We start from the raw sequence: 13,441 nt of genomic DNA, 5'->3' as shown, positions 1-13,441 counted from the left end.
ATAAATAACGAAAATATGAGGATGTCTTCATCTTAAATGCGACACTATATATATATATAGTTTATGTGTCTGTAGTCCCTCTGCCGTCTGAGGAAATTTTCTTAGCTAATGCAGCTCCTACGCTACAAATTTTTTTAAGAATTTTGACAATCTTAAAAAATTCATTTTTTAAATTTTTTTTGTAGAATGCAAAAACAAATCGTTTTTTCGCTTCGGTTTGACGTTTCATCAAACATAAAACTAATCTGTTTTTGAATTCACACCTTAGCTTTGCCTGGAAAAAAATGGCCAATGACTCTTAAATTTCCAGCTCTCTTGAAATTACTGTCAAATACCATGCCTGGTCCTGGACCTGTTATTATGATTATTAATTATTATTATTCATTTGCAAATAAAAAAATTTATCATTTTTATCTTTTTAATTTTTTATGGTTTGCATCGTTAATTTTATAATTGACAACAGAGCACAATTATTACATGTGATTAATTTGTCAATTTTTACTGAATAACTAATCAAAAATATAAAATTATTTCTAATAAGCAAAATAATAAACTTAAAGAAATAAAAAAAAAATAGAAAATAAATTGGCCTAATATTTCTTTAAATACAAATAAATAAATTCCGCGATAATGAAAACAAAAAGTTTTTTCGTACGTTATCCGTAGTTCATATTTAGACTACCAGATAGCAATACTTGTACTTACCATTTAAAAAGGCCAATCAAAATATTAAAATTTAAATTAGATAAATTCTGCCAACTAGCGATAATAGTTCGTACTAATTAAAACAAGAAGTGTTTTCACCCGTTTTCAGTAGGTAGTTCCAATTTAGACTACCATATAGCAATACTTGTACTTAACCATTTGTAAAGTCCAATCAAAATATTCTTTAAATCAGAAAAATCTCGCCAACTAGATATAAAAATTCATACTAATTAAAACAGGAAGTGGACCGCTTTTTCAGTAGTTCCAATTTATACTGCCAGGTTACTTACTATTTATCAATATTGGATAAAAACAAAAACTACTAATTTAAAAATAATTTCACCAATAGTAAGCTAAATTATCAGCGAGTAACATGGACTGTATTTTATTTTCCAATAAATTAGATTAATTTAATTTTGAGCGAAAGCTGATGTTAGTATGTAAGATGTAGTTTATTTTGAAATTGTCAATAAATGCTTTTCCAGATTTCATAAATCTAAATGTTTCAAGAACGCATCAGATTTTACACAACAAAACTCCAAATAATAATAGAAAAGAGAGCAATAAATTATCAAATGAAATGTAAATAAATATTTGCAGCGCAGTGTGTTTAGCAAATAAAAGGAATTAAAATAAATATGAATAAATATATATATTTATTTACATAACCTAAATTTAATTTGAAAATTATTATTGCCAACAACAATGCAAATGTAATAAAATAGTATTAGTTAGATAACAACTGTGAACATATTGTTCGTTATCTATACAAAGTGTATCAGCAGCAGCACTTTATTATAGCTTTACTTCAAGAACATTTAAAACAACTGTGCCACATTACCCATAAAAATGTAAAATTTGACTTGATGCCATAACAAAATTTGAAAGTGAAATTAAAATTGATTAAAAAACGAAGAAGTTATAGGCATTCAAAGATTGTTGCCCATCTTCTATTATCAAAACAAAGTTTTGTATTTAATTTCCATGGTGATACCGTTCAATGACGTCACTAAACTACATCTTCCTCTTTGTTTTATTTGAAATTTTAAACGTTCATATTTTGCGTACTGCTAAAGATTTTCAAAAACCAATTTTCAAACCAATTTTCTGTCCGTCCAGTGAGAATTATCCACACAAGACACAGACAGCGTTCGTAGCAGAAATTCGCAGCGTTGTTTTAACCTAAAAGCGTTTTTTATTTAAAAAATATATTTTAATTAAGATAATTATTCACAGTAAGTAATAGTTTTACTTAGTCAGTACGCCAGAAATATAAAATAAAAAATCAAGCTTTATTTTTTTAGCACCCCAAGTTGCGCTATTTGGAGACACAGAAAAAACAACCAGGCTATTAGGAATTAAAATAGATTCAATTGTATCAAAAAGCATACCAATTACATTTTTTTTTCGCGGAATACAAAAAAAATGGTTTTTACGTTTTACTCGAAAATTTTGAGAGATTTCTAGATTTTTTTACTGCCGAGAACTATTACATTTAACTTTTTTTGGTAGGGCGAGTATTTACGCTGCAAATCGCAAAAAAACGTTTCCTACATCTTTAAACCTCTCTCGCAAACTCTTCACCGACAAACATTCAGCTGTTGGATTTTTTACCCAACATTTGTAACCCCTTTATCGACCCTTTCCTGCTGAGTTTTCCCCATAACGAATTCTTTTGTTAAAAAAAAAACTAGTACGCTTACACTATTAGTACAACTTCATATAAAAGAAAAATCAAGCATTTTATTCAAAATTGCCCTTGCGCTCGTACATCTTTTAAAGAATTGATTGAATTTTACAAAACTATCAATAAAATATACATTTGTATAATTTTAACCAATTACAACCCATCCAATAAAATATTCGATCGATAGCTGATAGACAATAAAATATAACATTATTTTATGTTATAAAATATTTTCAATCATTTCAGTTTATAATTAGAAAGAAATTACATTATTTTATTCAATTTATTATTATTATTATTCAATATTCAATATATTTATATAAGAGAAACTATCGATAATTATTACTATTAAAATTTATATTATTTAATAAATATTTTAATTATTATTATTATTTATTTAATCAATTAGTTTTAATTTTAACATATTAAAAGTTATTGTTACAATCTAAATGATTTTGAAACATCATATTCGGAAATTATAAATCTATAATGAAATTATTTTTAACAGAGACGGAATTACATTAAATGGGGACATTACCGTGGACGAGAGTATACCGCACACGGTATGTTACATTTCTGTAGAATACGCTTTCCCATCTGTATAATGTATACCGTGGACGAGACTATACCGCACACGGTATATTTCATTTGCTTCAAATAAGCCTTCCAATCTATATTGTGTATACCGTGGACGAGACTATACCGCACACGGTATAAGGGCTCGACGGCATAAAGAGTATACCGTGAAAAAGTATACCGTGCACGGTATAAGGGCCCCACGGTATAAAAGGGCAAAAATAATTTCATACCGCGTCTAAATAGACCGTATACGGTATACCGTCTATACGGTATACCGTCTACGGTATACCGTCTATACGGTATACCGTTTGTACGGTATACCGTCTGTACGGTATACCTTCTATACGGTATACCGTCTGTACGGTATACCGTCTATACGGTATACCGTCTACGGTCTAGACCGTCCACGGTATACCGTATACGGTCTATTTAGACGCGGTATGAAATTATTTTTGCCCTTAAAGAAGGAGAACGATCGCAATAGAAAATATTGTCCCCAAAATATGGACAAAATAAGTGAGGCGCTGGAATCGCTAAGTTGTCTCATTAAATGCGGGCTGTTGTGCGCTAATATACTACTTACCGACGACAGCGCGGCTGGTGGCTGAAAAAAGAAACTATAAATTCTACAAATTTTCAGGGACAGGTGCGCTAATGCTTTAGCACGTAGCGATCGTTCTCCTTCTTAATAGCCTCCATGCACTGAATAACCAACGAAATATAACAGCAACTACAGTTGTACTATAAAAAAAGTAACGCGTAGTTAAAAGGAATTGGTTGGGTTCTGAAGTTTTTAACTCTTGCGTTCAAAAACATGTGTTGTCTACACGCTTGATTGTAGTTGCGATTATGATTAACTGTGGGACAGAGAGGGGAGAATGTCTATCAATTCTATCTCATTCTGAGTTGATAACCGATTTGGAAGCAGAGGCTCTGTGTTTAGTTTGATTTAGCATTCTAAATGAATAGGCTCACGCCAGAGCAACGCTTGTAAATTGTTAAAATTTCCTCTATAATCGTGTTGAAAGGTGTAATTAATTTTCATCACTAAAATTTTGAGGAAACTTGGACTCGTAAGAGAAAAATGAAACGCCTTAAATATGAAAAATATAACCGTTTTATTTTATACGTGTTGTGTTTTCTTTTAGTACATTATGAATGCAAATAATTCAAAATTCAATATATAATAAAATTTATATTAAATAATTTTAAATAAATTTTCAAAAAAGACATGATTGTGTTTTATAGGTTTATGTTGTCGTCCAGACCATAACGAATTACAGAGTTTTTCTCGGTAATTTGATATGGTAGAGACGATCAATTCTCACAACAACAACAAATATTTTAATTTCAAAGTTCATTTTACAGGCCGATTTCGATACGATAAAGCAAATTATCATTCTAGATCGGAATCTAGTATCGAAATCGGTTCTAAAATGTGAATAAGAAAAATTATACACATAATATCTTTTCTTGTGATCATAAATTACATGGCATCATATTAATGCGTGAATTTTATCTACGCCAGAGTGAGAAAAGAAGTCCATTACCGCCCTAGTGTGGTAACGAATTCAATACCACATAATAGATTAAAATGGCCCACCCTGTATTTGTATACCTCCTTTTTTAATTACAGGAAATTTACTAAAAAAGATATTGTGTGTAAAAAGTATTAAAACCCAAAAAGTATTACCACAAGTAATTACAACATATTAATTAAAAGCAGACTTTCAAAACGCAGGTCTTTAAAAATTTGCCACAGGGGTCACTTTCACTGTTTAAAAAAAAAAAAAACTTAAAATTTATGAGATGATTAAAAAAAATTTCTTCTAAAGGAGTGATCTAAAAATTATTAATTGTGTGGACAAACTGCTTTTTGAAGATCTGCTCGTCGAATAATTTCTCTCTATTTCAATTTTCTTGATAAACATTTATTATAAAAAGAAAACTTTTCTTTTCTTTCTATCAGTGAAAATCCTTAACACTTGACATAATATTTATTATAAATCACAGTTTATTTACTCTTTATCCAATTGGAATCGATCACTATCCATATATAAATTCGGTTCTGGACACCACTTTCGTTCGTCTACACCAGTAAAGTAAAATCTGAATAAAAACGATTGTAAAGTGACATTAAAATGGTTAATCCCACTTCTGATGGCTGAAATTAGTACCAATTATATTAAAGCGCGTCTATAGGAGAGATAATACCATAGCGCTACCAAATCGCCGTCCATACGGTTGATCGCAAAAGAGAGAGGCCAGGTAAGATAGACACGTATAGCTGTCTTCGTCTCTCTTATACGTTTACGAGTTGGTTGGGTTGAGTTTGTCGAATATAAAGGAATTGGTTGGGTTCTGAAGTTTTTAACCCTTGCGTTCAAACACATGTGTTGTCTGCGCGCTTGATTGTAGTTGCGACATGATTAACTGTGAGACAGAGAGAGAGAGAGAGAGAGAGAGATAGGAGAATGTCTGTCAATTCTATCTCTTTCCGAGTTAATAACCGATTTGGAAGCAGAAGCTTTGTGTTTTGTTTGATTTGGCCTTCCCAATGAATAGGCTTACGCAAGAGCAACGCTTGTAAATTGTTAAAATTTCCTCTAAGATCGTGTGAGCTAATCCCATTAGTAAAGTCACTTTTCTACGCCGATAAACCAGAGACGATTAAACACTTGGAATACAACATCCGATGAGAAAATTATCTTTCCAATTAAGTCAGTTTCATTGACATTAAAAATATTTTTCTTGATTTTATTTTAATTTAAAGACAGAAACCGACGTTTCCCATTTGTGGCACACAAAAATTGCATAGAAAATAAAAATTATATGACCTAAATCGTTTTATGTCCGTTTTATATTCATATATGGATCACCAAAACATGCACGATAGATAATTTTAATTTATTCAACTCATTATTACCAACTCGAAGTTTTTTTTTTAGAGGTTCACATCTTTAATATCGTGCGGAAAAATTAAAAATAATCTAGCTTGCATATCCGAAAAAAAAAAAACAACAACAAAAAAGACACATTCTCTCACATTCAATTAGAAAATGATTTTGAATTTAAAGAAAGGGTCCCTAAAATTGACTTGGTAACATAGAATGTTGTCTTTGTGACTCAGCACGTCGTCTTTGTTTTGCTATTCGTAAACTCCGTCTAAGTGGTGCTGGGCCACGTTTTAATTCACCATAAAATAATTTATCATCTGGATCACTGGAATCTAAACTGTCTGGTACAACTCTTTTCCATACTCCAATCACACCGTCCCACTGAAAATTTAAAAAAAGTTATTAGTGGAGAGCCGTTAGATTTATAGCTCGGAATCCAAGGATAGTCAATGAATCTTCATAAAAACTGTTCGACTGTATTGTTTAAAGCGTACTTAAAGAAGTTAAAAACAAAAATTTGAGCGATCTTGCCTAGGGGGTGGGATTTTTTCTAACGAAACTTTTTTCTGTAACTATTATTTTGGATCCATTAATCCTGGGAGCGATCCCGACGGAGAAGCTGCAGGATTTCTGCGTGACGTCTGGCCTTGACAGAATCTATAGCCTCATCCGATTTTAATAGAGCCTTTAACCGTAACAAAGACGTCTCGTCTTTGGGTAACAGGTCGTTCTCAAGGAGGGCACAAAGGACTTTTGGTCTATATGCCCTGGATTCACTTGCGGTACCCCTTTTTATGTTATTATTATTCCCCGGAAGTTACTTTTGATTTTTAATAAATTTATCCTCAAGAAATAATTTCCAGAGCTTGCGGCCGCCAGTAAAATATTGAAGACAATTTTTAAAAAGCACTGGGAACAGAAATGAACATCTACTAAAAAAACAAGTGTGAAAAACAAGCAAGTAAAACTCGAAAAGAAACTTTTTGATCAAACGTGCTACAAAAATTTACTTACACAACTACTAGCAATTTCTTGTCTATACGGATGCCATGAGACATCTCGAACACAGCCTCGATGACCAGATAAATATTGAGCTTGGCCAGTTAATGAATCGTATACTGAAAATAAAAATTTATTAGGAAGAAAAATCGACAGTGATTTCATAAACAACTGGGAATAAATTACTTACTGACTACTCGACCAGCAGCACAACCTGTGTAAATATAACGTTGACCGGTAACTTCTGGCGGTGAAAACCTACATCTAACCAGTGTTTTTAAAACAGAATGTCCTCGATACGTCATTATTGAAGTATCACCTTTAAGCTTTGATTTTGGATCATAAACTGAAATAGAAAGATCAAAATCAAGATGCCGTTTACCTTTAAAGCGCAATTCCACGAATGTAACGATGAACGTATGGCTTGATATTTGTTTGCTAGTGTTGCCTATTGTAGGCGTCCGGCTATGTGGCATAAAATTCAGTTAAATGTCGCATGGGGAATTGTTTCCTCACATAGCATGCGCTTTGTCGTACATGAGTGTAGCATGCGTCTAAAGCGATTTATTATAAATAGCCACGGCAGCTGCTTATTTTCTAATTGCTTTGAATCATAAAACGAAAAGAAAAACGCTACGATATTGGAGAAGAGAGCTATTGTATGTAGAAAGACTACATGTTGCCTAAAATGTGCCTGAGTAGAATTGCGCCATAAAATTATTTCATGCTGTCATATCAGCACGAGCAAATAGTGTGAAATCTTTTCAACTTTATGTTAATTAAAATATTACGTACAGCATGTAGGAACTTCCTGCCATCGATAATCCCATGCCTGTTGGTTAACAGCTTTAAGTGTATTAGTTTGTGCATCGTTCCCAGAAAATACCCGTATATCCCATAACTTAATACTTTGATCTTTACTGTTTGATATTAAATAACGCCCGTCACCCCGTGAATCAATAAATGTGATGCCATCCATATGTCCAGCCAGAACACCCACAGGTTTTGGATCCGTTTCATTCAATGTACGTCGATCCCATACTTTAGCTAAACCATCATCACCACCACTATACAATATTTGTGATGTATTATCTGCAAATACAACTGAATTTGTGTCGTCATCATGTGCTGCCACCTGTAACAAACATTATTAATTGCTAATTAACTAGAGATAACTTCGAATGCCAAAAGTGCCTTCAAGTGCCTTAGAATTTGGATCGGTATTTCAGTCAGCTTCAAGCAGGGCTATTCGCATCGTGCGTGAGTTTTATTGGAGACGTTTCCATGGTAACGATACACTACTTTAATTATATAATTGTATGGATTGCATTTATGACTTACATTGAAAATTTAATATTATTGTCTCACAAATTTAAATAAATAATTATGATAATTAACATTTAAAAAATAATATTTGTGCAATTTGATTTCTTATTTTCACAATTTTTAATGAACTAAGTTTAATTAATTCGTGTTTTTCAATAATTTTTTTTGACATTTTCTATAACATTAACATGTAAAGAACTGCAAATTAGTCATAAATTACTTTGTTTATCAAAATTGGATAAAATTTCGGTGTAATAGAGCAAAATTAAATATTTTGAATTTTGATGACGTCATCAAGTTCAAAAATTCGATTTTTTTAATAACACAGGCAATTTTGATCCGATCTTATTGGAATTTTTTTTGAAACCCACTAATTTTGGGTCATTCTTTTCAGCTGTGATGTCAGTTTTTCGATAGTTATCACTAATGTGCTTAATTCCGGGACCAGACCTCCACATTCTTGAAACCTATTAGTGCTAGGTTAATTTTGACCATAAATTTGAAAAGTATGGCCCAAATTTAGTAGGATTACATACTTGGTTTATCAAAATTGTATAAAATTTGGATGTGATAGAGCAAAATTAAATTTTTTGAATTTTGATGACGTCATCAAGTTCAAAAATTCGATTTTTTTAAATAACACAGGCAATTTTGATCCGATCTTATTGGAATTTTTTTTGAAACCCACTAATTTTGGTTCATTCTTTTCAGCTGTGATGTCAGTTTTTCGCTAGTTATCACTAATGTGCTTAATTCCGGGACCAGACCTCCACATTCTTGAAACCTATTAGTGCTAGGTTAATTTTGACCAAAAATTTGAAAAGTGTGGCCCAAATTTAGTAGGATTACATACTTTGTTTATCAAAATTGGATAAAATTTCGATGTAATAGAGCAAAATTAAATATTTTGAATTTTGATGACGTCATCAAGTTCAAAAATTCGATTTTTTTAATAACACAGGCAATATTGATCCGATCTTATTGGAATTTTTTTTGAAACCCACTAATTTTGGTTCATTCTTTTCAGCTGTGATGTCAGTTTTTCGCTAGTTATCACTAATGTGCTTAATTCCGGGACCAGACCTCCACATTCTTGAAATCTAATAGAGCTAGGTTAATTTTGACCACAAATTTGAAAAGTATGGCCCAAATTTAGTAGGATTACATACTTTGTTTATCAAAATTGGATAAAATTTCGGTGTAATAGAGCAAAATTAAATATTTTGAATTTTGATGACGTCATCAAGTTCAAAAATTCGATTTTTTTAATAACACAGGCAATTTTGATCCGATCTTATTGGAATTTTTTTTGAAACCCACTAATTTTGGGTCATTCTTTTCAGCTGTGATGTCAGTTTTTCGCTAGTTATCACTTATGTGCTTAATTCCGAAACCAGACCTCCACATTCTTGAAACCTATTAGTGCTAGGTTAATTTTGACCATAAATTTGAAAAGTATGGCCCAAATTTAGTAGGATTACATACTTGGTTTATCAAAATTGGATAAAATTTGGATGTGATAGAGCAAAATTAAATTTTTTGGATTTCGATGACGTCATCAAGTTCAAAAATTCGATTTTTTTGATAACGCAGGCAATTTTTATCCGATCTTATTGGAATTTTTTTTGAAACCAACTAATTTTGGGTCATTCTTTTCAACTGTGATGTCAGTTTTTCGCTAGCTATCACATATGTGCCTAATTCCAGGACCAGACCTCCACAATCTTGAAACCTAATAGAGCTAGGTTAATTTTGACCATAAATTTGAAAAGTATGGCCCAAATTTAGTAGGATTACATACTTTGTTTATCAAAATTGGATAAAATTTCGATGTAATAGAGCAAAATTAAATTTTTTGGATTTTGATATTTTTCAGTAATTTTGGAAAGGTCGAAGATATCAAAGTGATCACTTACTCTTAAAGACCGTTGATTTCGTTCTCTGTCATATACATAAATATTACCATCGTTAGCACCACCAACGATTTCTCGCCCCTCGGATGAGAATTCAACAGAAAACATACAAAATCTTTGTTGATCCGGTGGATTTAATCGTAACGCTTCATGATTATTTGTATCACCGTGCAACCGAAATATATGTACTGCAAAAAAGAAATTACTTCAATTAGATTTGCTATCGACACGCTGAGCCATGAGCACCAACGCTCCTGTTAATTAAATGTTAGAAACGAATACATTACATGATTCTGACCAGCTAGAATATACCAGATGTTGTCCATCAGGACTGCATGCCATATCAATTATACTCCATCCAACTTCTCGGCCAGGTATTGTTTTGACTAAAGTAAATTTTTCATCACTTGTATCGTAATATCTAATATTATAGTCTAAAATAGAAAACAAAAAATATTATAGCAGATTACGGGATTACTAGATTATCAACATTCCCCCTCCCTCCTCTATAACAGTAACTAATACGCTATAAAACGTTTGAAAATACAACAGACGAAAATGTATTTTAAGGTGGCCACAAGAATCAGCCATAAAAATTCCCTGATGAATCCCGATTTTCCATACTTTTTCATCGTTTTTGAAAAATGTATACAATTTAAAGCCAAAAGTTTTTAGGTATAATTTTTGGCCAAATAAACTTAATTTGTATTTGTGTTTTTACTCATCAAATTTCAGGCCATATTTAGAAATCATATAAAAATGTTATGTTCGTTTGTGTATTGCTTATAGACTTAAAAAGTTCTGCATTGATTGAGCTCAAATTTTTACACAATATACAATCTGCTTCGAGCATGGTTGTTATCTATATTTATCCTCCAAGGGGTGGAACTGAGGATGAAATTTTGTACATAGAAAACCCATGTAAATAATTTTATAGACAAATACAGATAAACGTTTGCCTAAATGTCGTGTTTCAAAGGTTTTTATACCATGTATATATAAAATATACATAGTATATTAAGTTTAGTCCCAAGTCTGTAACATAGAATCATCTAGTTAGTCCATTTTCGGTTGCCCGTCCGTCCGTCTGTGAACATGATAACTCAAAAACGAAAAAAGATATCGAGCTGAAATTTTTACAGTTCTTTAAAATATCACTAAATTTTTTCTTTCCTATCATGTACAAGCATGTTCTTCCTACTTATGAACAATAAAATATTTTGAAATATACATAAGTGGTGGGGTATCAAATAAAAGGGGGAAAGTGGGGATGAATGAACGAATATTTACGAATATACCAGAGTCTGGTATCAAATAAAAAGGAATGCTATCTATGTACACTTAAAAAAAACTGTAAATTACATGAAAATCAGTTCATCCGTTTAAAAGTTGTTAACTCTTTTAGCAGTAGATACTTCGCTATATGCACTTTATATGGGACAGAGTGAGGAAGGCAATGAGACTTCCTTCCACTTTTATAACAATGTTAAATGATTTTTAGGGACTAATTACTCCATGAAAATAATTTCAAAAAATAAATGTTATACTTTAACCTAGGCAATGATGAAGCGGCAGCGGCACCCCACTTTTCTTAAAGGAGAAAATAAATTATCCATAGATGGAGTGCCGATACTAACCGAACAATATTGACCGTTAGTTCAACTAAACACAGTAATTATTTACCTTGGCAAGCACTAACAAAATAACTGCCATCTTTTGAATAAGTACCACAGTACGCTTTGCCAGGATGTCTTGCTACTTGTGTCATTTGATTTGGTAAACATCGATTTGAAATATTACATTTAATCGCTGATGAAAAACTACCATTTGAATAAATACCACGCTAAAGTGTTAAAGAAAAAAAAAACATTTAGAGAAATTTTTTATTTCAAATAATGATCGATTTGTTTAATTTATAAACATCACTTGGTTTTTTTACTTCTCTATTTTGTATCATCGATATCAGCGATTGTTTCCGTTGTCTGCGACATTTTAACTGTCGTACTAAACCGCTTGCTTGTCTTGTCGTTACTGTATATTCACTTTTCTAAAAATATAAACAAATGTTAATTTCCTTCAGTCCTAATTTTTTAAGATATAACGAAACATTTTGAAGCAATAATGCTGTTCAAAATAATATTTGGTGAGTACTGTGACAAAAAGACAACAGAAAAACTTCTGGAAGCAGTGGAGATGTGGTTTTATTGACGAATTGAGCGTATTTCCTGTACGTTTAATTTATGGTGAACATGAAATTTTTCCGTACGAGACTGAGGTAAAGTGAAGTAAAAATTGCTTACTTGTAGATCAAAGGCTAGGGTACATTTTGGCAACTATTTCTCATGCACAATTATGTTGATCATAACGATCTTGTTGGTAATCCTCATAGATATAGACAATTATGTCAAAAAATATTAACTATGAAAACATTTTCTAAATTATTTTCCGACACAGAACGCAAAAATTGAGCAAGTTTAATCTGGAAGTTTGCTTTTGGTAGCCCAATACGCTTAAAATGATATAAATATAAAATTTTTACCTCTAATAAAGATGTATTAAACTGATCCGAAATTTTTGGAGGTTGATTAACTTCATCCTCTTCATAATCTGACGCTATTATATGGACTTGACCACTGGAATAGAAAAAAGAATTTTCAGCCAATCGGTTGGTGTTAATAGTTATCGTTTAAAAACGTGTATAAATTATTACGAAAAAATTTAAGAGACTTTCTCTAAAAATTCATGCATTTATTGGGTTCCTAAAAATTGTGTATAGGTATAAAATCGATACCCCTCATTAGGAAATGATTGATAAAGAGCTCAGAGCAGACAACTTTTAAAACTAAGTTTTTTGACCTACTAGTTTCACGAATGATTATCCATATAAGTTCATGGTACCTATAAAGTAATTTCTACCAATTTTTTTTTTTTTTTGCTAAGAAATCATAACCTTAAAAAATTAGTTAACTTTCCTCAAATTGACAATAGTAGGTTGCACAAGTGAGACTCAATCTCAAAGAGCATCGTGAAAAATTTACTTAAAAGAATCTAAAGCTCGACCCAAAGAAACGTGAGAATCTTTCATGACCCAGAGTAAATTCCATGTCTGAATACAAATATATTAAAATTCGAGTTCGAAGCTAGAATTATTTGAATTACCTTCGTAATAAAAATTGTAAAACAGCTTCTAATTCAGTTTCCTGATCAGAATCATCTTGTGATCGAATACTACTAATACTACTTTCATCGCTACTTGTTCCATCCATTCTATGAGATATGTAAGATCCCATATGACGTCTTATTTAAAAAAAAAAAAAATCGAAAAATAATAACAA

At 31.5% G+C, this 13,441-nt stretch overlaps 1 protein-coding gene and 1 long non-coding RNA gene across 2 annotated transcripts; one reads left to right on the top strand and one right to left on the bottom strand.

Moving 5' to 3' along the window:
- The first annotated feature begins 3,740 nt into the window (after nt 1-3,740).
- LOC123295151 lies at nt 3,741-5,530 on the top strand. Its single transcript, XR_006535143.1, has 3 exons — nt 3,741-3,830; nt 5,240-5,252; nt 5,412-5,530. It is a non-coding gene; the product is annotated as an uncharacterized LOC123295151 (long non-coding RNA).
- Nucleotides 4,071-13,428, bottom strand: LOC123295149 (DDB1- and CUL4-associated factor 11). The gene is made up of 10 exons (XM_044876382.1): nt 13,266-13,428; nt 12,646-12,739; nt 12,046-12,153; nt 11,790-11,949; nt 10,394-10,540; nt 10,110-10,294; nt 7,663-8,002; nt 7,058-7,213; nt 6,883-6,986; nt 4,071-6,249 (listed from the first exon to the last, which is right to left on the bottom strand). Exons 1-10 carry the CDS (start codon nt 13,394-13,396, stop codon nt 6,058-6,060), a joined length of 1,617 nt encoding a protein of 538 aa, XP_044732317.1. The 5' UTR covers nt 13,397-13,428; the 3' UTR covers nt 4,071-6,057.
- Between the last annotated feature and the right edge of the window lie 13 nt (nt 13,429-13,441).

Source organism: Chrysoperla carnea, chromosome 3 (genome assembly GCF_905475395.1).
Source record: "Chrysoperla carnea chromosome 3, inChrCarn1.1, whole genome shotgun sequence".
Lineage (NCBI taxonomy): Eukaryota > Metazoa > Arthropoda > Insecta > Neuroptera > Chrysopidae > Chrysoperla > Chrysoperla carnea.
Note: the sequence above shows the minus strand (reverse complement) of the source record. Positions and strands in the feature narration are given on the sequence as shown.

Coding starts and splice junctions, on each gene's coding strand:
- LOC123295149 (XM_044876382.1), bottom strand. CDS start 13,396: ATGGGATCTTACATATCTCATAGAATGGATGGAACAAGTAGCGATGAA. Junction 12,740..13,265: donor TTACAATTTTTATTACGAAG/GTAATTCAAATA, acceptor TTTCTATTCCAG/TGGTCAAGTCCATATAATAG. Junction 8,003..10,109: donor GAAATCAACGGTCTTTAAGA/GTAAGTGATCAC, acceptor TGTTTGTTACAG/GTGGCAGCACATGATGACGA.